The 26,876-nt window shown below is 41.8% G+C and overlaps 1 protein-coding gene across 3 annotated transcripts in view; it reads left to right on the top strand.

The window, feature by feature from the left end:
* Positions 1-16,902, top strand: part of SAMD12 (sterile alpha motif domain containing 12) — a 380,385-nt gene extending 363,483 nt beyond the window's left edge. For all 3 annotated transcript variants that reach the window (XM_035011801.1, XM_035011804.1, XM_035011808.1), the window contains one exon: positions 8,745-16,902. In XM_035011801.1, the coding sequence (XP_034867692.1) occupies positions 8,745-8,777 (33 nt within the window). In that variant the 3' untranslated portion in view covers positions 8,778-16,902. The remainder of the gene's footprint in view (positions 1-8,744) is intronic.
* The last annotated feature ends 9,974 nt before the right edge of the window (positions 16,903-26,876 follow it).

Below are 26,876 nucleotides of genomic sequence, written 5' to 3'. Positions count from 1 at the left end.
ATAGATAGATAGATAGATAGATAGATAGATAGATAGATAGATAGATAATAGATAAAGGAGTTGTTATAAGGAATTGGCTCACACAATTATGGAGGCTGAGAAGGCCCAAGATCTGCAAGCTGGACACCCAGGAAAGCTGATGGTGTAAGTTATAGTCCAAGTCTGACTCTGAGTCTAAAGTCAAAAGATCAGTGTCCCAACTCAAAGATGGAAAGACAGGCATAGAAAATGAATACTCCCTTACTTGGCTTTTTTTTTTTTTTTAAGAATTTCTTTTTTTTTTTAATTCCAGTATAGTTAACAGTGTTATATTAGTTTCAGGTGTAGAATTTAGTGATTCAGCAGTTCTATACATGACTCGGTGCTCATCAGGATAAGTGCACTCTTAATCCCCTTCATCTATTTCACCTCCCCACCCCCACCGCCCCCTGTAATCATCTGTAGAGTCTGTTCTTTGGTTTGTCTCTTTCTTGTTTATTTGTTTTGTTTCTTAAATTCTACATATGAGTGAAATCATATGGTATGTGTCTTCCTCTGACTGACTTATTCACTTAGCATTATCCTCTCTAGATCCATCCATGTTGTTGCAAATGGCAAGATCTCATTCTTTTTCATGACTGAGCTTTACTCAGCTTTTTGTTCTCCTCAGGCCTTGAAATGATCAGATGGGGACCACCCACATATTAGGAAGAGCAATCTACTGTACTCAGTCCACTGATTGATATATTAATCTCATCCTGAAATACCCTCAACAGAACATACCCAAAATCATGTTTAACCAGATATCAGGGCACCCTGTGGCCCCATGGGGTTGACACCTACAGCATCCCTATAGTTTCCAGGTTACTAGGGTTTATGAGAAGTTACAAGCTAGTTTGTATGCATCATCTGTTTTCTCACCCATAACCGAAGTCCTCTGCCAGCCTGATATTCATTTTGCCCAAGATTCAGACCTCGATTTTCATGCAGTCGGTGGGTAAAGTTAACTTCTTAATCATCCTCTCAGGGGGCAAAGACCCCCCAAACTATCAGGGGTGGGGGAGTAGGCAGTAGCAGAAATAAAACCAGTGCAACTGAGAAGGTATACGAGCTTTCCCACAGAAGGATTGGTGGCAGAGCTGAGATTTCTTACCACATAAATCCCCCTTTGTCCTTTTCTCCCCTAACTTCTCCCCTACATGCTTACTAATTAATTGAGCATACCTGTTTAAATCATCCAATCTTGATTCTTCTAATGGTATGCCTGCAAGGGTTCTAAAAGTTAGAAATGATTTAGTATTAGAGGTTTTGACTACATTGACTATAAAATTAAATAAAATGAGCAAATGATGAACAGAAGGAGTGAGGTTTGAACTCAGCCTTATATCCTGTGCACACAGCAGGCACACTTAAGTTGGTTTTTATCTCGGCCTATTTTGGGAGTGATATATTTGGCTCACAACCAGGAAGAGAAGATAAACAAGGACCTGTATCCTCTAAACCAACCTCAGCACTATTGACATTTTGGGCTGGATAATTCTTTGATGGGAATGGGCGGGTGGGGGGAGGTCTGTCCTAAGGCAGTTCTAGGATGTTTAGGAGGGTCTCTGGCCTCTACCCACCAGATGCAGTAGTTATCCCCCTAGTTGTGACAACCAAAAGTGTCTCTTGACAGTGCAGATGTCCCTTTGGAGGGTAGGATGGGTTGCACCCAGTTGAGAGTTACTGCCCTAAACCTAGGAAAGATTTCAGACTGTTAAATAGGAATGCACTAGCTTTCTCTAGGTCACACCTCTATGGCACTTCATGTATAGGATTCACGTTTGATGAGCATTCTTTTACACAAACGCAGCTACTTTCTTTCTCTCCTGCATTCCTGTTGGGAGTTAAGGAATTTGCTTTCTTATTGAGTCTGGAAAGCATTGTGGTGAGCACAGATCTGGGTTCTAGTCTCAGCCCTATGCCTTCTGAGCATTATGACTGTGAGGAGTTAATGAACCTGCCCTCATTTTTTCCAGGTGTATTAAGAAGGTCTTATAATTCAGGCCTCAAAGATGGTGGTGAAGATCCAATGAGTGACTGCCTGTAGGACTTTAGTTGGCCCACTGTAGCTATGCTCAACAAATGTTAGTTCTGCTAATTATTGGCCATTATCTAGGGGCGAATGTGGATCTCCCTCCTTTGGAATGTGCCTCTCATACCCGACACACATCAAAATGCAATTCAGGTCCACCCCAAAGTTCTCTCACTTAAGTCACATAAAAGATACTTTCAGGTAGAAGATATGGCCCTTTTATTTATTTATTTGTTTGCCTATTTTATGGCTCCTCCTTTTGAATGGAAGACACTAAACAACCCTTTTAAGAAATGGTCTTACTTCTTTCCTTCAGCCCTTGAGAGGTAAGGCTTGCCTGTACGCAGTATCTTTTCCTCCTCCCAAAAGAAACCAATCTCATCAGCCTCTTGCTGCTGGAGTAGGGAAGGTGGGGCTGGATACACTCAGTCCCAGATCTGTTCTTGAATCCTCTGCCAGGTTGGTGGTTGCCTCTCAGCCCCCTTCCTGCCTTTGAAGTGAAATCTCCTTATCATAGAACTGTCTGTCAGTGTCTGCACTAATTTAGGGGAGAGTGGAAGGCACGGTGTGTTGAGTGTGGTATTGGCAGGCAAGAAGAGTGTTATCCTTCTCCTGGAGGGGACAAAGGCTTGACCCCTGAGCATGGTGTTTCTTTTTCCTGGCCCCCAGCTGTGACATTGGAACATTGCCCTATTTGTATTTCTTGTTTCTCTAAGGAATTTTGGGAATGTGTGATAATAATAATAATAAATAGTAGCCATCACTCAGCAGATATTTACTATTTGCCAAAACACCATGCAAAATGCTTTTTCTTTGAGCCCAGTTTATCATTTCCAGCAACCCAGGAAGGTGGGGATTCTGATCACCATTTTAAAGGTGAAGAAATTGAGGGTTGGACAAATTCATGTTTTCAACATCCATATGGCTGGTAAGTGATGAGCCTGGGATATCAACCCAGATCTGCCTGATTCCAGAGCCCATGCCCTTAATCACTGGACTCAAATGTTTCTCTACTCATCCCAGACTCTGGAGCCATTGGACTTAGGAGGTTATTAGTTCCCAAAATGCCTAAATAGTAATGTTGACCCATCAAACAGAGATCTGAGAAAGAGCCCTTCACTGTGTGTTAGCTGCAAATCCATACATAACCCGCACTAGCATGCACACGTCTTTAGTCCTCAGATGGCAAGAAAGGAATTGAAGCAATCCCCCTTTCCATTATGCAGACCTGAGCTACAGGATTAAATCTCCTATAAAATTAGACATTGAAATAAGCCAAAAAGAACAAAAATAAGGGGCGCCTGGGTGGCTCAGTTGGTTAAGCGACTGCCTTCAGCTCAGGTCATGATCCTGGAGTCCCGGATCGAGTCCCGCATCGGGCTACCTGCTCAGCAGGGAGTCTGCTTCTCCCTCTCCCGCTCCCCCCTCTTGTGCTCTCTCTCTCTCAAATAAATAAATAAAATCTTAAAAAAAAAAAAGAACAAAAATAAAAGAAAAAAATAACTCTTCTTCTCCAACATCATTCCTTTCTTCATTAATTTCACTATTCATTCAGCACTTTCTATACATCTGCCACTTTGCACTAGGAAGACACGCACTCAAAAGACATGGCATCAAAAAATTTAGGAGAAAGGGATACATTAAAATAGTGTTCCTGGTGTGTTTGGTGGTAAAGGTTTCAGATGCCATGCTGGCTGATGGGGAGGGCGGGGGTGTTATCAGCTACATCTAGGGGAAAGAAGGCTTCATGAAGAATGAGACACGTAAGGTGGTCCAGAAAATGGAGGGGTAGGTGTTCACTAGCGTTAGAGGGTGTGCAAAGAAGGCATCCTAGGCAGGAAGAAATGTTGAGGAAAGGCTGTGAACAAGTCAGTGTATATAAGGAGCTGGAAGGAATCTGGGATGGAACCCAAGAAGTGCACCCATTTCTCCCTTTAAAGAGCCAGAGCCATCAAATGCGACCTGCCACTTTGCATGTTGACCTCGGGTAGCTTTTCTATACCTGAAGACATAATTCCAATTGCAGGTAACAGAACTCTCAAGCAAAGAGATGACAGCAGAGCTCATCTCTGTACCTCTGTGATAGGAAGACAGTGGTTCAAGCCTTACCCTAGGCAAACACCTTGCACGTACAACCTGGGTAAACAGAGGGCTCTTGCTCCCACCTAAAGCCCAGCTCAGTGTGGTGACACATTCAAATGAAAGACAACTACCATAACAGTATCAAAGAGCAATGAATTCTTTACTGATTGCATGGAAAGATGGTCAAGGGGGCATTATGCCATAGCACGCTCTTCTTGTTGGCCAGCCCTTTTCCAAAGGCCAGACTCATGCTGCACTCGTCACTCTGAGTCTCCTGTGTCACTCCTGAAACCCCCACTTTTTCTCTCTGTGGCCTCTACTACTGTGTGTATTGCTGTAGGAGTAGCCCTCTATCATCTCTGTCTTTGTCATATAAATTAATTCATATCACTTATAATTTATATGTCATATAAACTATTAATCATATAAATTAATTAAGTCTTCAATTTTCTTCCATGCCCAGCAGGGCCCTTTATTGTGCTGTATGGGCTTATGGATAACACAGAATCCTACTTAGGAGAGAGGAGAATGGGAAAGGCTCTGAATATTTCTACCTTACATATGTGTCCCTCTCACCTCTGCATGTCACTAGAATGGGAAATACCTAAGTCTGAGTACAGATTTGATCCTTACAAGCTGTGTGACCTTGGGTGAGTAATACCTCTGGGCCTCAATTTCCTATTCCATAAAATGGGACTATTCCTACCTATCCTAAGAAGTGTACAGGGGAACCACAGGTGAAAGAGCTCTGAAATACAATGGGCTCATCTTATGTTCATGTAAGGTTATTATAGCCTGAACCTAGACACGTCTGCTTTCTGTCAACTATTAGAGGTTCATGTGGAAACATGGTTATTTGGAAAAGCAACAATTATGATAAGCCTAGTTATCAACTCCTGATTCAGGATCCAATGTATAGAGATCCAATATAATTAATTAGAGTTCACTATTATCATTATTCACTTTTATTTTATGGTTATTCTTAAAAATACTTTTCTAAGGTCACATATTTTACCAGAGCTGATTTTTTTTTATTAGTTTCAGAGGTAGTTTCATGATTCATCAGTTGCATATAATACCCAGTGCTCATTACATCATGTGCCCTCCTTAATGTCCATCACCAAGTTACCCCATCCCCCAACCTGCCTCCCCTCCAGCAACCCTCAGTTTGTTTCCTAGAGTTAAGAGTCTCTTATGGTTTGTCTCCCTCTCTAATTTTGTCTTATTTTACTTTTTCATCCCTTCCCCTATGTTCATTTGTTTTGTGTCTTAAATTCCACATATGAGTGAAATCATATGATATTTGTCTTTCTCTGGCTTATTTTGCTCAACATAATACCCTCTATTTCCATCCACATCTTTGCAAATGGCAAGATTTCATTCTTTTTGATGGCTGAGTAATATTCCATTGTATATTCCATTGTATACCACCACATCTTATTTAACCATTCATTTGTCGATGGACATCTTGGGCTCTTTCCATAGTTTGGCTATTGTGGACATTGCTGCTGTAAACATCAGGGTGTGGGTGCCCCTTTGAATCACTATATTTGTATCCTTTGGATAAATACCTAGTAGTGAAATTGCTGGGTCATAGGGTAGCTCTATTTTTAACATCTTGAGGAACCTCCATACTGTTTTCCAGAGTGGCTGTACCAACTTGCCTTCCCACCAACAGTGTAAGAGGGTTTCCCTTTCTCCACATCCTCACCAACATCTGTTGTTTCCTGAGTTGTTAATTTTAGCCATTCTGCCAGTATGAGGTGGTATCTCATTGTGGTTTTTGATTTGTATTTCCCTGATGCCAAGTGATGTTGGGAATTTTTTCATGTGTCGGCCATTTGTATGTCTTCTTTGGAGAAATGTCTGTTCATGTCTTTGGCCCATTTCTTGACTGGATTATTTGTTCTTTGGGTGTTGAGTTTGATAAGTTGTTTATGGATTTTGGATTCTAGCCCTTTATCTGATAAGACATTTGCAAATATCTTCTCCCATTCTGTCAGTTGTCTTTTAGTTTTGTCGACTGTTTCCTTTGCTGTGCAAAAGCTTTTTATCTTGATGAAGTCCCAATAGTTCATTTTTGCTTTTGTTTCCCTAGCTTTTGAAGACATGTCTAGCAAGAAGTTGCTGCAGCCGAGGTCAAAGAGGTTGCTACCTGTGTTCTCCTCTACTATTTTGATGGTTTCTTGTCTCACATTTAGGTCTTTTACCCATTTTGAGTTTATTTTTATGTATGGTATAAGAAAATGGTCCAGTTTCATTCTTCTGCATGTCACTATCCAATTTTCCCAACACCATTTGTTTTCTGAAAAGACTTTTTTTCCACTGGAAAATGGAAAAAAAACCTTTTTTTTCTTTTTGCTATTTTTATTTTTTTTAATTATATTTTTTATTTTTTTATCATTATGTTATGTTAATCACCATACATTATATCATTAGTTTTTGATGTAGTATTCCATGATTCATTGTTTGCATATAACACCCAATGCTCCATGCAGAACATGCCCTCTTTAATACCCATCACCAGGCTAACCCATCCTCCTACCCTCCTCCCCTCTAGAGCCCTCAGTTTGTTTTTCAGAGTCCATTGTCTCTCATGGTTCATCAGAGGGGGAGATGAATCATTGGACATTCTTTCCTGCTTTGTCAAAGATTAGTTGACCATAGAGTTGAGGGTCCATTTCTGGGTTCTCTACTCCAGGGCTGATTTTAGCAAAAGTCCCAAAAAGATGCTATACTGTGTCTGGTTCCCAGAAATCCATGTGGATCTTCTAGGCTGCACTGTTCCCTTGCAGGTTGACCCGGATAGAAGATTTATATTCATGTTGGTTTCTATTCCCCCTTCAATATTACTGGCGTGTTCTCTCTTAATGGGACTGCAAAATAGTTATTTTTGAGGTAGTATTAGGATGGATGCTTTGGTTAGTCAGTGCTCATTGGTCACATCTGCATTCTTGTGAACCTAATTTTTGTGGTTTTGCAAAATATTTAAGGCAACAATAATAAAAATCCTATCATATTCATCATTTCACTTAGAGTTCTTTTCTATGCATATGTGTAAGTTTTACATTGTAGTATATCATAACTGTTTACCACGTAGCTACATAATCATCATAATTATTACTTTGATAGGGGCGCCTGGGTGGCTCAGTTGGTTAAGCGACTGCCTTCGGCTCAGGTCATGATCCTGGAGTCCCGGGATCGAGTCCCGCATCGGGCTCCCTGCTCAGCAGGGAGTCTGCTTCTCCCTCTGATCCTCCCCCCTCTCATGCTCTCTGTCTCTCATTCTCTCTCTCGCAAATAAATAAAATCTTTAAAAAAAAAAAATTTAAAAAAAAATTATTACTTTGATAGCCACATTGGCATACATCTTGTTAATGTGCCATCATTTACTTAACCTACATTTTCAACAGTGGGAGACTCTTTTTCCAATTTTCCCACTATTACAAATAACCTCTAAGTTATATATTTGTGCATATAGTTTCTCTCATTTTTTTAAGATTATTTCCTTAGGATACACTCCTTGAATGGAAACAGTGAATCAAAGAATGTGAATTTTTAATAGTTTTTAAATAAATTGACATTATTTTTCCAGTTTACAATGCCATCAGCAATATATTAGTATTCTACTTTCATTACAACCTTATCAGTAGTATTATTATTTTATATTTAGTATGCTTAAATAGTACCTTACTTTTGTTTTTGCATTTTCTCCAAAATAGCAAGTTTTAATCAACCATTTGCTTGTAAATTTTGCATTCTCTCATATTTTGAAAGGCCTAGGTAGGTTTTTTTTTCTTTTTTTAACATCAAGAACTCTTGGCTATCTTAGTCTCCCACTGCCAGATAGTCTTGTGTATTAAATAAAGCAAATGTAGCTATTTTTCTAACAAAACATTCAGTGGCACTCCCATATTAAGTAATAAATGAGGACCCGTATATAAGGAACTATAGGGAGGACTCAGATAAAATAATAGGAAAATTATAAAATAAAGAGTTATAAAACCCAGGAAGACATACCCACACCAGCATTCCCAAAGTCAAAAGTAAGGTTGCAATGCAGGTCAGACTGGCCAGACTTTGAAGACTTTCTCTGTCCTGGACCTGCTCCTCAGCCAGTCTCACTTTTCAAATAGCCAACTCAGGAGCTCCAGCCATACTGCTTCCAACATCTCCTTCTAAGTTTTATCCCAGGAAAGCTGCCTGATAAATAAAACCATCATTGTCACATACACACACATACACACACACGCCTTCATACCAGATCAGGTAAATACATGAAACTCCATAATGTAGGAAATGGTTTCCCGAATCACAGACCAGCGAGGGATGAATGCCAGTTCCAGAGATCTGATATTGCCCTACCTTCCAGGCAACTTCACCAGTCTCTGCGATGGATGTCTTCCATGCTCTGCCAAATGGTGGAAGGACATTCCAAGAATACAAACCACTATAAATCTGTCCTGGGGTTGAGTGATTTTATCCCTGTTGGGGACTTCTCTTTGATCTGAGGATGTCAGAGTTCGTTTGAGCAGGATAATTGCTACATACCAGTATCTGGGAACATTAAAGAAATGACTCACTGCGTTTTTCCCTTTTCCTCTTACAGCCTCAATCGAGGGTTCTCCATAAACATGGTTAGCCTTCCAAGCTGCTGTCCTGCCAGTTGATATGAACGTGGCCTGTTGCTCAGAGAAAGACTAACTCATGGCACTGCCAGAAGACCTCCACGGAGCATTGACAGAGTAACCAGATTAACTGAAAAAACACCCATTCAGTCAAGATCATGGGCTTTGGAAAATCTTAGTTTGCTGTGGATTTTTAAAATGAGGTGCATAATATACAGTGCCAACTTGTTCTAAGTGGTCATTGGCAGACCATTAGCTGGAAAACTGCTTCCAGTTTTCATCACTGTGCATAACTGATGCTCCCTTAGGGGAGCTGTCTGTGCCCTTCACTAGAAGTCCTATTTTAGCATGGCAACTACTGGATTATTTTATTATGTGTGCAGATGGCATGATGTATTAGAAAAAAAAAATCACAGCAGTTCTGCAATCTCAGTGGAAGCGTTCATGATATTCTGCCCTGGTAGGAATGTAAACATGTCTTGATTAAGTTAGTTATGATGTCTAAAGGTATTCTGTCCAACTCTTAAGCACTTTACGTGAGAACACGACACCAAAACCAATCAGCATAATCAGTACACGTGGGAAAACAAGTATTCTCTCTCTTTTTTTTTTTTTTTCTTTTATAAATCTTGTCCTCTTTCTGGCTCAGACTGTCCAAGACAAACTCCACTCCTGGCATATCCCCAGTCATCTGTGGTAGATTGGTGAAAACATGGCCATAATACTGTTAGACTTAACCTGTTGATACTTTATGCAACCAGCTGGATTTCTTGCAGTGCCAAAGGGGAGCAGAAGTGGGCTGGTGGTTGAAATATCTTAGCTCTTGGTTTCTGGTACTGGGGCACAGCTTAGCACATCCACATGCAGACAAACACAGGCGGCTTCTAGGTGGCCAGTGTACATGGTCACTCCTATAGAAGAGTGTTTTCGAAGAACAAAAGGGGGTGGGTTTTTAATCAAAGACCATGGTGGGTTGAGAGTAAGGGCGGCAGAGTGCAGGTTTCCTGTGTGGTCTGACTTTACAACTTCAGAAAACTTTCTAGGTCAGGTTTAAATCACAGATCTCTGAAGAGGGAAATAGCAAGCGTCCCCCTGCGAGCCTGAAGAAGGAAAAGGGCCCAATCCACACTAGGTTCCTACCTCAGTAGAGAACCTACTAGTCCCCTTTAATCCTTTCTGGGATTATATCCACAATTAATTATTTCTTTTTTACTATGTCTTACAGCAAAGCACAGTCCTGGGAAACCGGTCAACCCAGCTATTGCTTGTCTTTGGGCATTAGAGAGAGATCCATATTGCCTGACCCTATGTAATGCTTTAGCTTCCCCCACCCCACCGGAAATATAAACTTGGCTGAATCAAAAATTCAACACATATGGTCTGGGTACCCACAGTCCCAATCTGGGCCTGACAGGTATCAGGCTTTTCTTTAAATATGTATACCAACCCTGCGACCCTGCCAGCACAAGGACGTTTGGCCATTTTAGGGGGGTCTCTATACATGGATTCATAGTCTGGTCTCCCCTGGGGTGGGTCTCAAGAAATGCACAGCACATTGGAAAATGCCCCCACCTGAGATTTGGAAAGCTGATAGGGGAAGGGAAAGAAATGTGATGCAGGTGAGTCACCTCGTAGGATGACTCACCACAAACCTATCAGGCTGTGTTGCCAAAGAAGGGGGGCTTCCGAGAGGGAACTTGGAGGAGTTTCAGTCATCACCAAGATCTGGCCTTTCGACAGGTCAGCACCAGGACCATCAGGCTCTCACAGACCATAATTTTTTACAAATCCAGAATTAGGCGGCCAAACCCTGGCTGCCAATGCCCCTAAAGATAACATTCTGATCTCTCCTGCCCACCTCCTGAGTTTCAGTTCCGACAGCAAGGCTTCCTTCTTCTTTGATCCTTCTTTTATTTAGCAAGGCTTTGTTGAGCACCTACTATGTGCCAAGCATTGTGTTGGGGTAACAACAGAGTGTGAGGCCGACTCTCCGTGCCCTTCTGAAACCATATCTCCTCCCCCACAAATGCTGCCCCCATCCCAGCTTTTCCACAATGAAAACAGAATTCAGACACCTGAATTCACCCCTGGCCAGAGTAACCTCACAAAATGCACATGGTGGCAGGCAGTTCCCTTGGCCAAGGAAGGAGACAGTAGCATCAGGCCACATGTTTGCATCCTTGTGTACAGCCAACCCTTCCCGGGCCCAGACTTAGCTGGTAAGAGCCTCCCAAAACAGCTTTCAGTTGTGTTCCTGGATATTCACCCTGGTCATCTGTATTCCCCTCCTGGGGAATGACTGCTGGTCATTATGCTGGATTCTCTGAAGCTCCAGTTCTCAAAGGAGTCCTGGGGACCCAGAATAGGGCCTCCGGAGTCCATAAGAACTCCTGTCAGGAGCTGAGATACTGTAGCTGGGAATTAACTGGTTTATGAATTCAGGGTCATTCTGAGACTACGGTTAACCATCTTGGGAGACTGGACACGCCTTATGGTACAGATGGTCATTAAATGATGGAGGTTCAGCCTTCCTTCCTTTGGCTTTCACAAAATATGTTCTGAACAATTAAATAAGTAGAGTTTCCTAGTCTTTTTTTTTTTTTTTAGTCAAAAGTGTACTGACAGATTATTAAAACGTGATGGGCAAGAGTGGAGATGGGAAAAGGCAAACCTGAAGACCCATGAAAGAACCCAGTTGAAGATGGCGTGATATAAATGCCTTAATTCCTGGCACACCAGGTATTTGTGTATGAGCTTCAACGTGTTTTCCAAACTGTCAACCTCATTTTGAAATCATTTGGGGGGATGGTTTTGGAAACATGGTGGCATAAAAATCTGAGCAGTCAGTTGCTAAACCAGCAAAATGGAGAAATGACTTGCTTCACACCTTTGGGTTCTTTGTTCCGTGTTGATCCACAATTTCCCCATCATTACTTCCTGCTGTGCTGCACCTTCTTCCCAAGATGTGTGGAGGAAATTTTACCTCCCAGAAGTTCAGGAATGGCTGTGGGGAGGCACAGGAGGTAAGGGATAAATATTTTGATGTCTAAGGGCTATAAACTGTTGATGCTTACCTTTTCCTTTTACTTAAACCTCTGCTACACCTTTTATTGAAAGCCTGACACCCACACTTGTGCAGGAAAGACACTCTTGGGAATGAACAGAAATGAATAATTATCAGACTCTCTGGGGTGCCAAGGGGATTAGCTTGTTCCAGCTTCAGAACTGAATTTAAAATGCAGAGCATCGGTGGTTCTGCTAGGGTGAAAAGCAAATCACTTCAGTAGTTTAAGACATACCTAGGGGATAGAGATCCTATAAACTTTCTCATGGGTAATGGCATCCCTTTAGCCCCCTGCTCAGGCTCTATGAGCTGTGTAACTGCACATTTGACTTCTACCTCCAAAGTAGGGGAAGCAACCCCAAGTTCTCTCCAAAGGCACTTCTAGTTGCTCAGACAGAGATTAACAGTCCTTATTCTGAGGGAATTCTGCCATTTTTTAACACTCAATGGGGAAAAGGAGTATCAACTGTACTGAAGAATATAAATTAAGGATAGAATCCTCTAATGGATTTACCCTGGTGTTATTTGCAAAGGTTTTCTTTGTCTGCAAATGTCACGATTGATTTTGGAGAGGAACAATAAAAGTCTCTCTGAAGAAAAGTTTCCAAGACCCCCTTAGCACTTTAGCTTTACCCAAACCTCCTCTTCCCTGTGCCATTAGCAGCTTCATTCTTTGTGATGTTTTCCCCTACGTTCTTTGGAATAATTTTCTTACTTGACAACTAGACTTAAGATTGCCATAGACTCTTTAAAATCTAATCTTTGAAAATGACAAAAATTCTTTTATGCCTTAAAAGCTGTTTTTATTCACCTCTCCCACAACCCCCTCCACCCCACTCTTTTGCTTTGTTGGTTTTTTTTTTTTTTTTTTTCTTTTAATCTCTTCTTTTAACGCAATTCCTTGGGTAGATTTTGAGTATTCTATAAAGAACTCAAACAGAAAAACTTAGCCATCCCCTCTTTCCCCAGCACTGACTAATAATTCCTTCCTCCGCTTGATCTTAGTTAAGGCTTGCTGCCCAAACAGCAGTGGGCTGTGGATTCCCATCTCTAGGGAGTGACCGGTCAAAAGTGCTCATCAAAACAGAACCCATGAGATTATGAGGGAGGACAGACCAGGAGATGCTTCTGCTCAGGGCATAGCTGGGGACTCGATTTCAAAGACAAGGAGGTCCTGCTTCTTTGTTTCTTTAGATCTGCATCTCATCCTGTAGCCAGAGACTATCTTATGAATTCTGCTTTATCAAATTGCATGATTCCTGGTGCCACTGCACAGCTTCAGGTCAAACAGAACCCCATTTCCATTATTTTGCTCTGGTACTCTTGTGGAGAGACAGGGATATTCTTTTGACAGTGAATCAGCTGTGGGAAGCGTGAGGAAAAGTTGGCCCTGTGCACACGGAGGTTCTGCCACACCTTAATAAAAAGAACAAAATAGATCCTTCCCTGGAGATTCTCATGTAGGAAGGTGGCCAGGGGGATGGTATCAATGCTGGTTTTCTTCTGGCCATCATCTTGGCCCTGCAGGGAAAATTCGGGGGTGGGGTGCAGAGCACCATTTCTAAGATCTAAAAATTTTAAGATGAAATTCACCTATAAGATAAATGTAAAGGGTAAGTGCCAGTGAGGATGGGACCAGTTTTAGACCTCCTGCCCAACAGCACAAAGACTGACAAATGACTTCCCCAGAACAGCAGAAAATGGGTGTAAAAAGCTTTGTAAGACCAGAGTTTTGAGCACCACATGGGGCGATTTTACAACCTTGAAGAGCCCCAAGCATTCTTACTTCAGAGCCTCCCTTCTCCAATTACATCAAGCACGAAAAGGCACCAACAACATACACCTAATAAAATTTCAAAGTAACCCTGTGACTTACACTAAATTGCAGTTGACTGGTTGACATAATGTTAAGTGTTGTAGATACATTCTTTGTGATTATACAATATTCTTTTCATATTTTGGAGCCAGTGGTTCAGGGATTTCATTTCTTTAACGGCTTGTTTTGTTGCTGTTGTTCCAAACCTCCAACATTTCCAGGAGCCTTAGTAAGGCTCTTAAACCCAGGCCTTTTTGCCTCCAGTGCAGAGTGATAGAAACAGCCCTACTGACGTGAATGATGCGGAGACTGTTACATTAATCCAGTTGGAGATGCTAACACCCAAAACAATGAAGATACTGAAGACTGCTGGTTGCTTTCTGCATTGCTTAGAACCTTTTAAATGTCAGTTATTTGGATCAAAGGGGATAAACGGGCTGTGCTCCATGTGGCTTTGCCCTGTTGGCACACACAGTGATCAAGTGTGGAATTCTAAGCTGGGTTGATACGCAAGAGCTCACAGATCTGTTTGTGTGGTTATACTTAAATACCACCCTCCCCAAATTCTATAAAAACGTATTTAGGAGCTTTACTCTGTAAAAAAAAAAAAAAAAAAAAAAAAAAAAAGAATTCTAAAACAAGAGATTCTTATTAGGTCATTATTTCTCCTGGGGTGGGGGAACTGATTTTGTGACATAACTTTGAAGAAATACTTGCTTGCCATTAAATGCGAGTGTCTGGTGGTTGTTGTGTTCCACAAATTGATGGTGGCCCTCTCCCATTCCACAGACGAAGCTGGCCTGGCCTCCCCCCAAAATAGCACAATGGCCGTGAAGACACCTTTTGAAGCTCTGGGTAGTCTCCCTATTCATGCGTAATTTCAAGAATATGATTTGGACTGAGCCCTGCCATGGTCTTTGATTATGTGACCCCTGAGTCAATTCGAATTCTTTATATATATATGTGTGTGTATATATATATATACACACACATATATATATACACACACACATAGATTTCCAGTATTTTTTATTGACCGCCATCAACTGCATTTAGTGCGTTTGCATTGGAAGCTGCCCGCTGACTCAGTGGCAGCTTTGAACAGTTCCCATACCTATTTCCCATACAGGAGAGGATCGAGAATGTTTTCCCACACACCAGCTGCAGAAGTTTGGAAGTGTGTGACCAAATTCTTTTTCACATCAACAGGCCTCTGTTTATAGGAGGTAAACTTAAAGAGAATTGGGTCGGGTTGAGAGGTGGGGAGGGGCTGGGGGGGGCACATAGTGGGGTTTGAACACTGGAACCTTTGTCTTTTCCATTGTAATGCAACTCTCAACTCCAATTACCAGAAAGAGAAGCATTACCCTCTTCAGTGAGTGTTGGTCCCTACCTCCCCCCTACCCACCCCCCCCGGAGTCGTTGGGCTTCCACATGCTTAAACTCACATGTAGGCAATTCGAAGGCTCTCAGGGCTCAGAATGGTTTGTATACCACTACCTTGGCTCAGCTGGTAGAAAAATGCTGTACCTACAAGGCCATGCTTGAGGAGACCATGGCTTGGCTAGTGAAGTTCAGACTGCATTGAGCTGAATAACGTTAGGCTCTGGACTTTGCACTGCAAGTCTGTCATGATTGGCATGGAAGCAACTAGTCTGCTGAAAAGCCAAGCCAGCACAAATATTTTGAAACTAATTCCACTAAAACTCTTGTGCCATTAAACCATGCTACTGTAGTTCCAATTAATCCAACTCTTTAATATCATTAGCCACTAAATTAAATAGCTGTACCCAAAACTTTAGAAAAGATCGATATGGGAACAAAATTACATATTAGCAGTAAAACATACCTGAGAAAAGAAAATATTGATCTACTGTGGTTTATACTTGAGTTATTCTTAGGCCTTTGTGGATCTGGCACTGCTCTGAGAAAGGGGAAGAAAAGGTTTTGAATTCAAGAATACTTGGATTCAATAGAAATTGCCCATCTCTCCGGGCTTCTGCTCATCTGTCCCACCTCAGCAGACGGGGTGGTTTGCAGGCTAAAATGAGCTAAGGGGAGGTGTTCCGTACCACTAATATAAAGCACAGTGACCTGGGCTTTAATTGTGAGCCCTTTCTCTTTATGATTTTTCCTCATAGCTGGTATTCCTGAGAGTCCATCCTGGGATTAGAAAAGAAAGAATGATAAGAAAGTAAGAATCGGCATCTTGCATAAACACACAAGCTTTTTCTAATACAGGGGAACTGGTCTGCAGAGCCCATGGCCTAGGCGCCCGTGTATCTCCACTTCTCTGCCTCTAAAAGGCTTACCATTGACCTAGCCAAGGGAGAGAGCCTCAGGTTTGGCTTACTGCAGGGGAAAATCACCAATCTCTGGGTTGGGGAAGACCAATGAAAGTGTGAAGTTGACAAACTGAGGGTCACGGGAAGCAGAGAGCCACATGGAACTTTGTTGATGAGCTACTGTATGTTAGTATTTGTCCTAGGCAAGAAAGAGGAAGAAAAAAATGGAAGGCCAGTATTCTCAGTAGGGTATGAGGGGGGAAAAAATCTCATGAAAAAACTGGTTCACGGTTTTACAAACACTAACAAATGTAGCTATAAAAGCACATTTCATAATACAAAAGCCTACATAGAGGGTAGAAATTTTTATAGCTTCCCTAAGTGAGTAGTTAAACCAGCAGTCTAAATTCTCTTAGTCCCCAAAGAGTGGTTAATTAAATAAGTATTTTCCTTATCCATTGCCCACATCTGTGGGTTTTTTGTTTTTTGGGTTTTTTTTCCTCTATGCACCCTAGAGAAACTCCCAGGACTAGGCTTAGGAGGACTCAAGCAAGTTACGTGGTAAAATCAGAGTGCCTTTTCTGTTGGATGCTCACTTTGGTTCCCTGGATTCCCAGGGCATACAATGTTTAGAAACTTTCTTCTCTAAACATAAGAATTACTGTGCACCACAATCTTGAACCAACAATTTCCACATCTTAAGCAGCTATCAACTTGCCAGTTCCCTCTGGGTCTCCTTTATATTTTCTTATAATGTTTCTGTTTGGGGTTGTCGTCAAAAAGAGTTGGGGGGCATGATTCTTTTTAAATTGATAGAAATGAAACTGTACAGATTTTTGCCCCCTTGTATCTGTGAGCATGATCTCTACTGGGCTTGAAAATTTGCTTTATCATTTTGTATACTGGACTATTTTGTATTCAGCATTACTTGATTCCTTATGTGCATGGCAATGTATTAAAATGTGGGATTTCTATTACCGTGTAAAGGCATTTTGATTCTGATTTTCAACATATATCCTTAGAAAAAAATTACATTAAACTTTTTATTTCTGTTTTCTTCAGCTCATCAGCTTTGCAGAAGGAAAAGAAAAGTTAACAGCATTTCACTTTCCCTGTGTTAGCTAATGATGCAATTCATGGTGGAAAATTGTCCTCAATTATGCTGTGTCTCCTGGAGAAATAATATATGTGAAATGAACTGGTGGCCTCCCTCCAGCTCCCAGCACACAGAATTCCCCCAGCAACAAATCGCACCAGCGTGATTGCTGTTACTGTTGAAGGCTTTAGTGTTGAGAACAGCCAGGCAAAAGACCCAATTCTCTTCGTCTCCAGATATGGTAACACCCTGGAAAAAGATGGAACAACAGATCTTGGCCCACCAATTTGCTCTCATCCCAGAGAGTTTTAAGTGCTTATAATAGCATGATTGATGGCATTCCCCAGCGCCTCTGGTGCCCTCTGTCTCAGGGAATGACCAACTAGAAGCTATCTGTATTTTATCAGTAGAGATACTGACCTTCAAAAACACCTGCCCAAGAGGTCTGGGGTCCGAAACTAGTTCTCTGAAACAGATGTGGCACAGCTAGCTCTGGATTTCAGCACACATCTGGATACACTCCAGTCTTGACCACGTATTGAAAGGATGCTGAACATTTTTTCTCGAATTAAAAAAAAAAATTCACTGAATAATACAATGTACCAAATAAAAACAACAGACCATTTTACCTGCTTTAAACTACCATTTTCACCCTTCCTTTTCTCAAGGAGACATCCTAATGAGTACTTATAGCCACTGTGAGTTTACTGAGTATGATGAATTGCTTCAACTTGCACCACAGAAACACTTCTTTCCCAGAAAGGAAAAGGCACTTATAAGTTGCATGATAAAGAAAGGAAACACCCATTGCCTTTTTTATTACATGTTTACTGTGAATATTGTTTTGGGGGTTTTCATCTTCCCCCACCCCCACCAAAACAGTTTTCCAAAAGTAAAACCTGTGATAATCTTTTAGGTTGGCTTACTGACTCAATGTGTCAACCTTCTAAATCTGCCTTCGCACCTTCTAACTCTAAAAGCACCATCTTCTGCCACTCTTAATTCACACAGATTAAGAACATGGAAAATGGGGCAACATTTCATCATTTAACCTCTTGAGAAGATGGAGAACTAGAGCCCCCAAACCCAAAGTTCTCTTTTTCTTGACCTCTCTTGGATCATTTCTGACCATTCTCTCTCTTCTATTTGTCTCTCTTCCCACTGTCATCCTTTTTCTCTGCCTTTAACTTCCTGCCCTCTTTCCATGTGCTTGTTTTGATTCTTTCTTCTGCCTTACTTTCTTCTCCATCTTATCTCCTTCTCTTTCCCTTTCTCGAACCCATCTCCATCTCTCTCCTCCCACCCATTTTACCCTTCTTCTTTCTTTTTCTCCCTGTAAGTAGGGCATTCATCTTCTTGGTATTTGTATCCCCATCTCTTGGTACATAATAGTTGCTCCGCAAAGGTTAGGTTTCGGTGAATTAAACTTGGTGTCATGCTCTTCCCAGCTTATTTCCCTCCTTCCTACTGAGCCCAGCAAGCCATGCTAACACTCCAATAAGTAAATTAACTCAGAGTAATAAAGACTGAAGCCAGATGTAGGCAGACTCCCCAAGATACCATTTTGCCAGTACCAAGAAAAGTTTCCCTGCCATCTCAGTGTTCGGGGAACTCATACTTGCCTGGGCAAACATGGTGGCCATATTTGGATCAAGTATAGTGATGTCATGAGAAGCTCAGTTGGAGGCACCGAAATTATTTACTGCCCTAAGATTCTTCAGAATCTTATACAATCCCTCCATGAGCCCTAGTACATGTATACTGCAGTGCTGGATATTTTGTCTCAGAGAAAGTTATCCCCGGCTGAGGAGGCTTCTTATGGTAATTATGAAATCACAAACATTATTAGCAATTTCCCCTTCACATATATCTATTTTTATGGCATATAGGTATATGTACGCTGAAAAATAGCTTTCCATTACCTTGCCTGGTTTTGTACATATATTGAAAAATCAATTAAAAATTAGCTTTAAGAAAGGCAACCACATTCTCCTGTTTTTGTATGGCACTGGGGATGTGTAAGGTGGGAGGGGATAATGAAAACTGCATACACTTGTTTCACAAATGAACATGCCCCCATTCTCACGAGAAATGGAAAACTTGCTGGGCTCCTATTTTTCTCTTGCATCTCTATCCTTTGGGAATGGAATGTGAACATTCTTAGGTCCCCCCACTGCCCAGTTTCTGCTGGGAATTCCAAGAGGGTAATACAAATATATCTGAAAGCATTTCCAGATTTTACTTGGTCCTTCACGAAACTTCCAAAGTGGAATGTGTGGGTGTTGGTATGGGTATGTGTTACACAGAACATATCTTAAAAGTCCTTCTCCCCATCTATGCAGCCCTCATCATCCATCCGAAGGCAGCTGCCTCCCTTCCTTGTCCCAAACCTTTCTCTCTCTGCCACTCTCAACTCCTAACCAAGAACTCTCCCAGCCACCGGACGTTTCTGGTTCTCACCTCCTTCTACACCCTCTTTCCTTCTATCGCCATACTTCTCTTCTAAATATCAGCCCTTTTCCATGTGATTTCCCCATTATTGCCTCTCCAGCTCTGCTTTTCTCTACCTATTACCCTGATTCCACCTCACAAAAGCTAGTAAGCATTGGATTTTTTTTTTTTTAAGTGAGCAGGGGAGGGGAAAATATGATAATACAATATTTTTATTTATAATTTTCTTTATCAGTTTTTTAAAATAAGTCTTGCCCAGAACTGTAGACTATATCAAAAAACAAAGGATAACAGAAGGGTAATGCAGTTGCCATTGATGGCTCAAATTCTACCTCCAGAAAGTAAGTCTGATGGGGCTTGAAGTCTTTTTTTGTTTATTCCTTTAATAAATGTAGATGGATCTTGTGCTATTTGTCCTATGTGCCAGGAACTGTGCATGGTGCTGGGCTAAGTGTTGGTGACTCAGAGATAAATGATATTTTTTCCTGCCCTTAAAGATTGTACATCCTAAGAGAAATAAGGAGCTCAACATATAATTTCTTCTTTAAGAATCCCTTATTAAAATGCGAGTATCTCTGGAACGGTAACTTAAACCCCACTCATTTTCAGATGCTGGGACTGGGGAGAGATGGAAAGTTCCACAGTCAAGTAAGCTCTGAAAATACGATTTATGTACTTTACCCCACTCCTAAAGACATATGATACACATTAGCATATTAAAGGCTCTGAGAAGTCTTGCAGGAAACAATCATATACATTTGTTCAGTGCAATATCTTCCAAATTCCTTCAAGCATCAATATTTTCCCTCAGAGAATACTAACAACACATAGAACAAGCACTTTTGGAAATGCTGATCTGTGCCAATCATTCACTTGACAGTAATATGTTATTTCAACCAGGTGAGTGTGAAGGCCCTCAAAAAATAAATGGTGCAAGAGATGGGGTCCCAAGTGAGTGATGAAGGGGCCAGAAAGTGGGCTAAAAACAAACTTGCTAATGTGTATTAATAAAAATAATTATAGGGTGCCTGGGTGGCTCAGGTTAATCACGCAACTCTTGATCTCAGCTCAGGTCTTGATCTCAGAGTTGTGAGTTTAAGCTCCGCATTGGGCTCTATGCTGAAGGTAGAGCCTACTTAAAAAAAAGTAATAATAATAATTATAGAACAACACCGTGAGCCTATCATAGCCTAGGATCATCATCTATGAATGGGAGAGGGGAAAAACAGTAGTGTGACTTGGACCAAGGCTCACATACATCTGGATTTTAATATTCTTTCTTGGAACAATAGGATTTTGGAACAGGTGGACTCCAACATCACTTCTAAGCCACAAAATTTTAAGCCCAGCCATAACTTTGCCCTACCTTATTTCCAAGTTTGCTTTTAAAGAGAAGTAAGCATACATTTAAAAATCTAGATACTCCAGTCCACTATACTTACTTTCCTTCTCAAGACTGAAAAAGACTCTTTTGGCGGGGAGGAGCTCCTGGCTGCTTCAGTTAGTGGAGCTTGTGGCTCTTCATCTCAGGGTTGTGAGTTTGAGCCCCACGCTGGGTGTAGGGATTACTTAAAAATAAAAAAAAAAATAAAATGAAAACTATTTAAAAAAAAGACTTTTTATTGGGCGCCTGGGTGGCTCAGTCGTTAAGCGTCTGCCTTCGGCTCGGGTCGTGATCCCGGGGTCCTGGGATCAAGCCCCGCATCAGGCTCCCTGCTCAGCGGGAAGCCTGCTTCTCCCTCTCCCACTCCCCCTGCTTGTGTTCCCTCTCTCGCTGTCTCTCTCTCTGTTAAAAAATAAATAAAATCTTAAAAAAAAAAAAAAAGACTTTTTATTTTATATAGTTTTGTCTCACAAGCATTATGCAAGATTTTCAATGGAAACAAGCTTGAAACACAACTTGAGCAACTGGGCAAGCACACAGGCCCACAGTTGGCCACTTCACCAGAATGAAAAGGTATTGATTTTGATTGGTTAAGCAAAAAATATTTAAAAATTATTCCTAGACACAATGGGCCTGGGGGGGGAAAAGGTCATTCAAAGAACTTGAAAAAAGAGTAAATGGTATCATATTTGACACCTTTGCTATTCTTCCTTTTATGACACCCTATTCAGAAATTAAATTAGGGGAGTTAGAGATTGAATTCAGAACTGTATTTTAAAGATGGATTTGGAGGGCGCCTGGGTGGCTCAGTCATTGGGCATCTGCCTTCGGCTCAGGTCATGATCCCAGGGTCCTGGGATCGAGCCCCGCATCGGGCTCCCTGCTCTGCGGGAAGCCTGCCTCTCCCTCTCCCACTCCCCCCTGCTTGTGTTCCTGCTCTCGCTGTCTCTCTGTCAAAATAAATAAATAAAATCTTAAAAAAAAAAAAAGATGGATTTGGAGGGCACCTGGGTGGCTCAGTCCTTGGGCCTCTGCCTTCAGCTCAGGTCCTGATCCCAGGGTCCTGGGATTGAGCCCCGCATCAGGCTCCCTGCTGCACGGAGAGGGGGGGCGCGGGGAGCCTGCTTCTCTCTCCCTCCCTCCCTGCTTGTGTCTCCTCTCTCGCTCTCTCTGTCAAACAAATAAAACCTTTAAAAAAAAAAAAAAGGATGGATTCAGAAAGAGTCCCACTAACCCTTAAGAGAGAGTTCTGAAAGTTTCTGTGTACGACCGAGCGCGTGCACGAGCGTATGTATGAGCGTGCGCGTGCACGCGTGCGTGCCGTGTGCGCGTGTGTATGCGTGCGCGTGCGCGTGCGCACGTGCACGTGTGCGTGTCCACGTAGTACATGATGGAGATAGGAGGCGGGAAGGAGGAGGAGATCAGGAGAGGTTCAAACGAAGGCATGATTCTGCTTAGGTCAGATGGACTACCTCTCTAATCCTGGGCAAGACAGGTAAATTCCCGCCCTTTACATTTGCACTTTTCCTTTACATTTGTCTCTATTGCATTCCAAAATCATTCAGATAGTCTTTCAAGTTTTTTAATATATTTTATTTTGAAAAACAAAAATTGTTACACTGAGAATCTGTCCTGACGAGTATGTGACAATTGCGTCTGAATTACAGTTTAATTGACAATAACAGAAACAAGAGCTGTATTGACTCGCTATAGCTCAGACATTCTTTGTTTTACCTCATTTAATCTTTACTATGTTCTGTTAGGTATTTTTATTCCCTTTTAACAGTGAAGGAATTAAAGTTTAAAGGGATTAACTTCTCAGACCTGACCCTACAGCTAACGTAGCTCTTTCTGACTGGGAAGCACAGAATCTCAACTGTTCGACATAGCCACATTCACTGAGCATGTACTGTACCCAAGGCACCATGCTAGACAATCCCTTGTGCCAGTTCCTTAACCTCTTCAAGATCACAAGTGTTTTCAAAAATCTGCTGAGAGCTGTGGAGGCTAAAAATGTACCCAACACACAAATCTGTACATTCGTTTTCAGTAGGTTCAAGGATCTTCTGGACCCCATCCCATTGTAAGAACTGCCTTACTTGAAGAATGTTGTTCAGAAGGGGAGACACGTAAGTAAACAGGCATTAGATGCGTGGCCCTCGTTTTGCATTTTCAAGCTTCTCGGAGCTTCCAAGGGTGTCCCAAAGACCAGCTAACTCCATCCTGGATGTATGTAGTAAAGGTACTGCTATTGCCCAGTTTCTGTCCCAGTGCGTGAAGTTGAAAATGTAATGAACCCATCTGTTAACAAAAATATTTTTCATTATTGCCCTTGGCAAAAAAAGGAAGCAAATAGACCCTCTTTCAAAAGCTGATTCCAACATCTGTCCTCCAAAATCAATATTAATGTATTCTCTTCAAATTAGGACTTTTGATTTTCTGTGGATAACAAGAATATTAGCTATGCCTTTTTCGTGCCGTTTCTGTTAAAATTTTAAACACCTTTTCATTCAATGTGTTGTTCAATTCAGCTGAGGTTGGGGGGTAAGATGTCTATTAGTAGGAAACCAAGTACACATCCTGAGTCCTCATATGGTATCATTTCAAGTTTGTCAATTCTTTTTTTTATGTTTATATGAATTATTTTACTTATTCATGGCCCATTTACTTCCACAAAGTAGTTGAAGCAATTCACAAGAAAATACACCATAAAATAGAAAGCTATAAATAAACTACAATCAGGATCAGAGAAACTGTAGAGCAATTAGAATATCAAGACAAGGATATAGGTTGTAGTCTATATACTTTGGCCATCATTATTAAAGAGGAATCATAAATTTCATGTCAACCTTGGAGGCAATCAAAGAGATCTGTTGCAGGATTTACAACATCCATAAAAATAAACATGGAGGTCGAGTGGAGAAGAATACAAAAGTTACATGAATTTTTAACATAAAACAGAAGAAATTGTACTCACTGCTTAGGGATATGCCTCTAGCCCCTGCGAGTACAAGTGCAGTCTTTTCTGATGATGAGGGTGAAAAAAAGTTGGTCAAGTACCACCTTGGGGGAAGTCAAATTTTCCTTCCCACATAAGCTTGAGAAAAATTTCTTAATGTATTTTTCTAGATGGGACCCTGAGTGAAGCAGTTGACAATGTCCCTATGGCATATGCAATAAAGGTTTTCAAATAGTTGCTTCTTAGGATGTCCCTCAAAGGCAATAAAGGACGCAGCAAGTGTGTGCAATGCAGTGGAAAAAATTCTGTGGCCCAAAATCATGTGGTTTCAGTTTATGAGCTCATCAATCTTAATACTACCTAAAGGATTGAGAATAAGGAATAAGCTAGAGCCCCTAGCAACCAACCTCTGTCATAACAGCATCATGTTTGGAAGGCTTGTCACATGGCAGGCACTTTAATGAATTGTTTTTTTTTTTTAATTTTTATAATAACTCTCCAAAATATGGGCCTTGGTCACGACTCTTTTGGTTGCAAGTGACTAAAGCCCAACTCAAACTACCTTAAGGAAAAAGAGAGGAAGGAAGGAAGAGAGAGAGACAGAGAGAGATTTATTAGAGGGTGTCTAAAAGCCCCAGGCTAGATGGAGCTTGTGGGTCTCTCAGCATCCACAGAGGCTGCTTTCTTGTCTGAGTGGGGAAAATGGCATCTCACAGCTCCAGGTTTCTCTTACACAACATCAATACCAGTCTAGAAAGGAGACTCTGATTAGCCATTTGGGGCTCTCTTGCCCATCCGTTGGCTCAGTCAGCATGTCCATGAGGATGTGGCCCTCTGATTGGCTGGCCCGTGGGAGGGAAGGTGAGTCCCTACACTGACAACACCACAAGAATCTCCTGGAGTTAGAAGAGGAGAATTTCCCAGAAAGAATGGATGCAGGGCAGACCAAAATACCAGACAGACTCTGCAGTAGGTGTTATTATCCCCACTTTACAGGTGAGGAAATGGGGGCCAACAACATCAAATGGCAGAGCCCACATGAGATTGTAAATCCTGCCTTAGGCATAATTGGTCAGGTTATGATGTGGTAACGAGAAATAAAACCCCAAATTTAATGTTTCAGTGCATCCAAACGTGAGTTCTTACTCCCCTTACAGGCCTGACTCAGACTTAAGTTTGGGGGGAGGCTCTGCTCCCCACAGTACTCAAGGACCCAGGCCAACAGTGAAGGTTCTAGCATCCAGAAGACCTGGATTCCAGGCTCATACAACAAAGGAAAAGAGAAGCATGAAACACTCATAGCCATTGCTCACTTGCCAGGATGGGTCACATGCTTCTGCCTAACAGCAAGATAGTTAGGGAATGACTTGGGGGATGGGAAGGCTGGTGGTATGTACGTGGGTATTTGTGAGTATTAAATATCTCTGCCATTTAGGTCTATCTGACTCCAAACCTTTGTATTTTGTACCTCGGTCATATATTGTACCTCGGTCATATATTTCTCAAATGCCACAGAAGCAAATGGGAGCAGTAAGAATTTCTGGACAGCCTCTCACCTTAGCAGCCATGAATGAGAAAGGGATGGATATACTAGACCCTCATATGATCCTAAGAGAAAGGATTGAGAACACAGCAGGCTTATAAAGGCTGCTCAGCCTCCTGCCTTCCTTTCAGGAGCCACAGAGAAGGGGTTGGTGTGGTGACTGATTGCTCTGTCGGACTGCCCAGAGCCAGTCCAGCCAAGAGAGAGCTTCCTTCAGGCCGCCAGCTACTGGCCTAAACCTCCAAAGCTATTGTGCTTTGAAGCTGCAGTTGTGTTTCTGAATTTAGCTCTTTACATGATTTGAATTCTTGTCTTTAGTGACAATAGCAGGCTGTGATGGTGGATGCAGGAATCCAAGGGCGTCTGGATTAATCTGGAATAATCTAGATAAATCCTTGCCTTATTGGTACCCACTGTTTTAATCCCAAACACCTACCTAACCCCATATCTGCAAGAGCCAGACTATGAACCATGAACACCCACTTTGCCTCTTCTGGCCCCAACCAGAATCTGACTGAAGAGGTGGGTGGTATGAGGCCTCTTTCACCTGGACCCACCTAAGAAGGACTTGATCTTCAGAAGGTTCAGGAAGAAGGAAAGAGAAAAGAAGCTTTCTAGAAGACAGTGCTAAGAGAAAACAATGCTTTTAACTTCTTTGCTTCTCCTACTGCAAACACTACCCCTAGTCCCGTGGCCACCACCTGAGATGTCCCTGGAGGCTTCGTTATTGAGTGCCTCAATTGGAAAGACTACTGACTCTCACCGATTATTCCAAACACTCCTGTACATTGTGTGGTGGTGAGACCGGCTGGCACCTATGAAGTGTCCACAGAAGTGACAATACTCCCTAGGTCCCTGGGGGGAAAGCAAGGAACAGCCAGTGTCTTCTTCCATCCGTCTCTTCCCAGCATCCGAGGCCACTTGGAGGCCACATGTGCCAGATGTGGAGATATGCCCCATGTTGTCAGACTTCCATGTGCAAGAAATAAAATTTGATTGTGCAAGCTGAGATTTCAGGATGTGTCTGCTGTGGCCGTTAGCGATCCTAATGCAATAGGAGAAATGCATAAAAAATCTTCATGTTTTAAAAAAAAATACAACAGGCTCTTTTGGAAGGTACTTTGTTCTGAAAGAGCTAATGCTTCGTATGTAATTCTTATCTGCCCCTCACTTTCTCAGGAGTCTTCTGTTACCTATTTCCAGCACTGTGAGCACTGTGCATGTGAGCTTCAGTTTTCTTCTTTTTCTTCCCCATTGAATACAGCGTCATTTGGCTTAAAATAAGATGTACCACTTTTGACGTTGATGATAACGTCAATTCTGGTATTAACTACATTACACTTACCATGCTTACGCATCTTCACTCTCATCTCAGCACACTTGCTGTTTCATTTTCCACTTACTTGTATAAAATAATAAGATAAAAAATGAGCACATATACATAGGATTTCCTGAACACACCTGGCCATCCCAAACTCAACTGCTGGTCAACGAGAAGGGACCCCATGCGATGGC

The sequence above is a fragment of the Mirounga leonina genome, unplaced genomic scaffold, assembly GCF_011800145.1.
Source record: "Mirounga leonina isolate KUSES-001 unplaced genomic scaffold, KU_Mleo_1.0 Mir_165, whole genome shotgun sequence".
Classification (NCBI taxonomy): domain Eukaryota; kingdom Metazoa; phylum Chordata; class Mammalia; order Carnivora; family Phocidae; genus Mirounga; species Mirounga leonina.
Note: the sequence above shows the minus strand (reverse complement) of the source record. Positions and strands in the feature narration are given on the sequence as shown.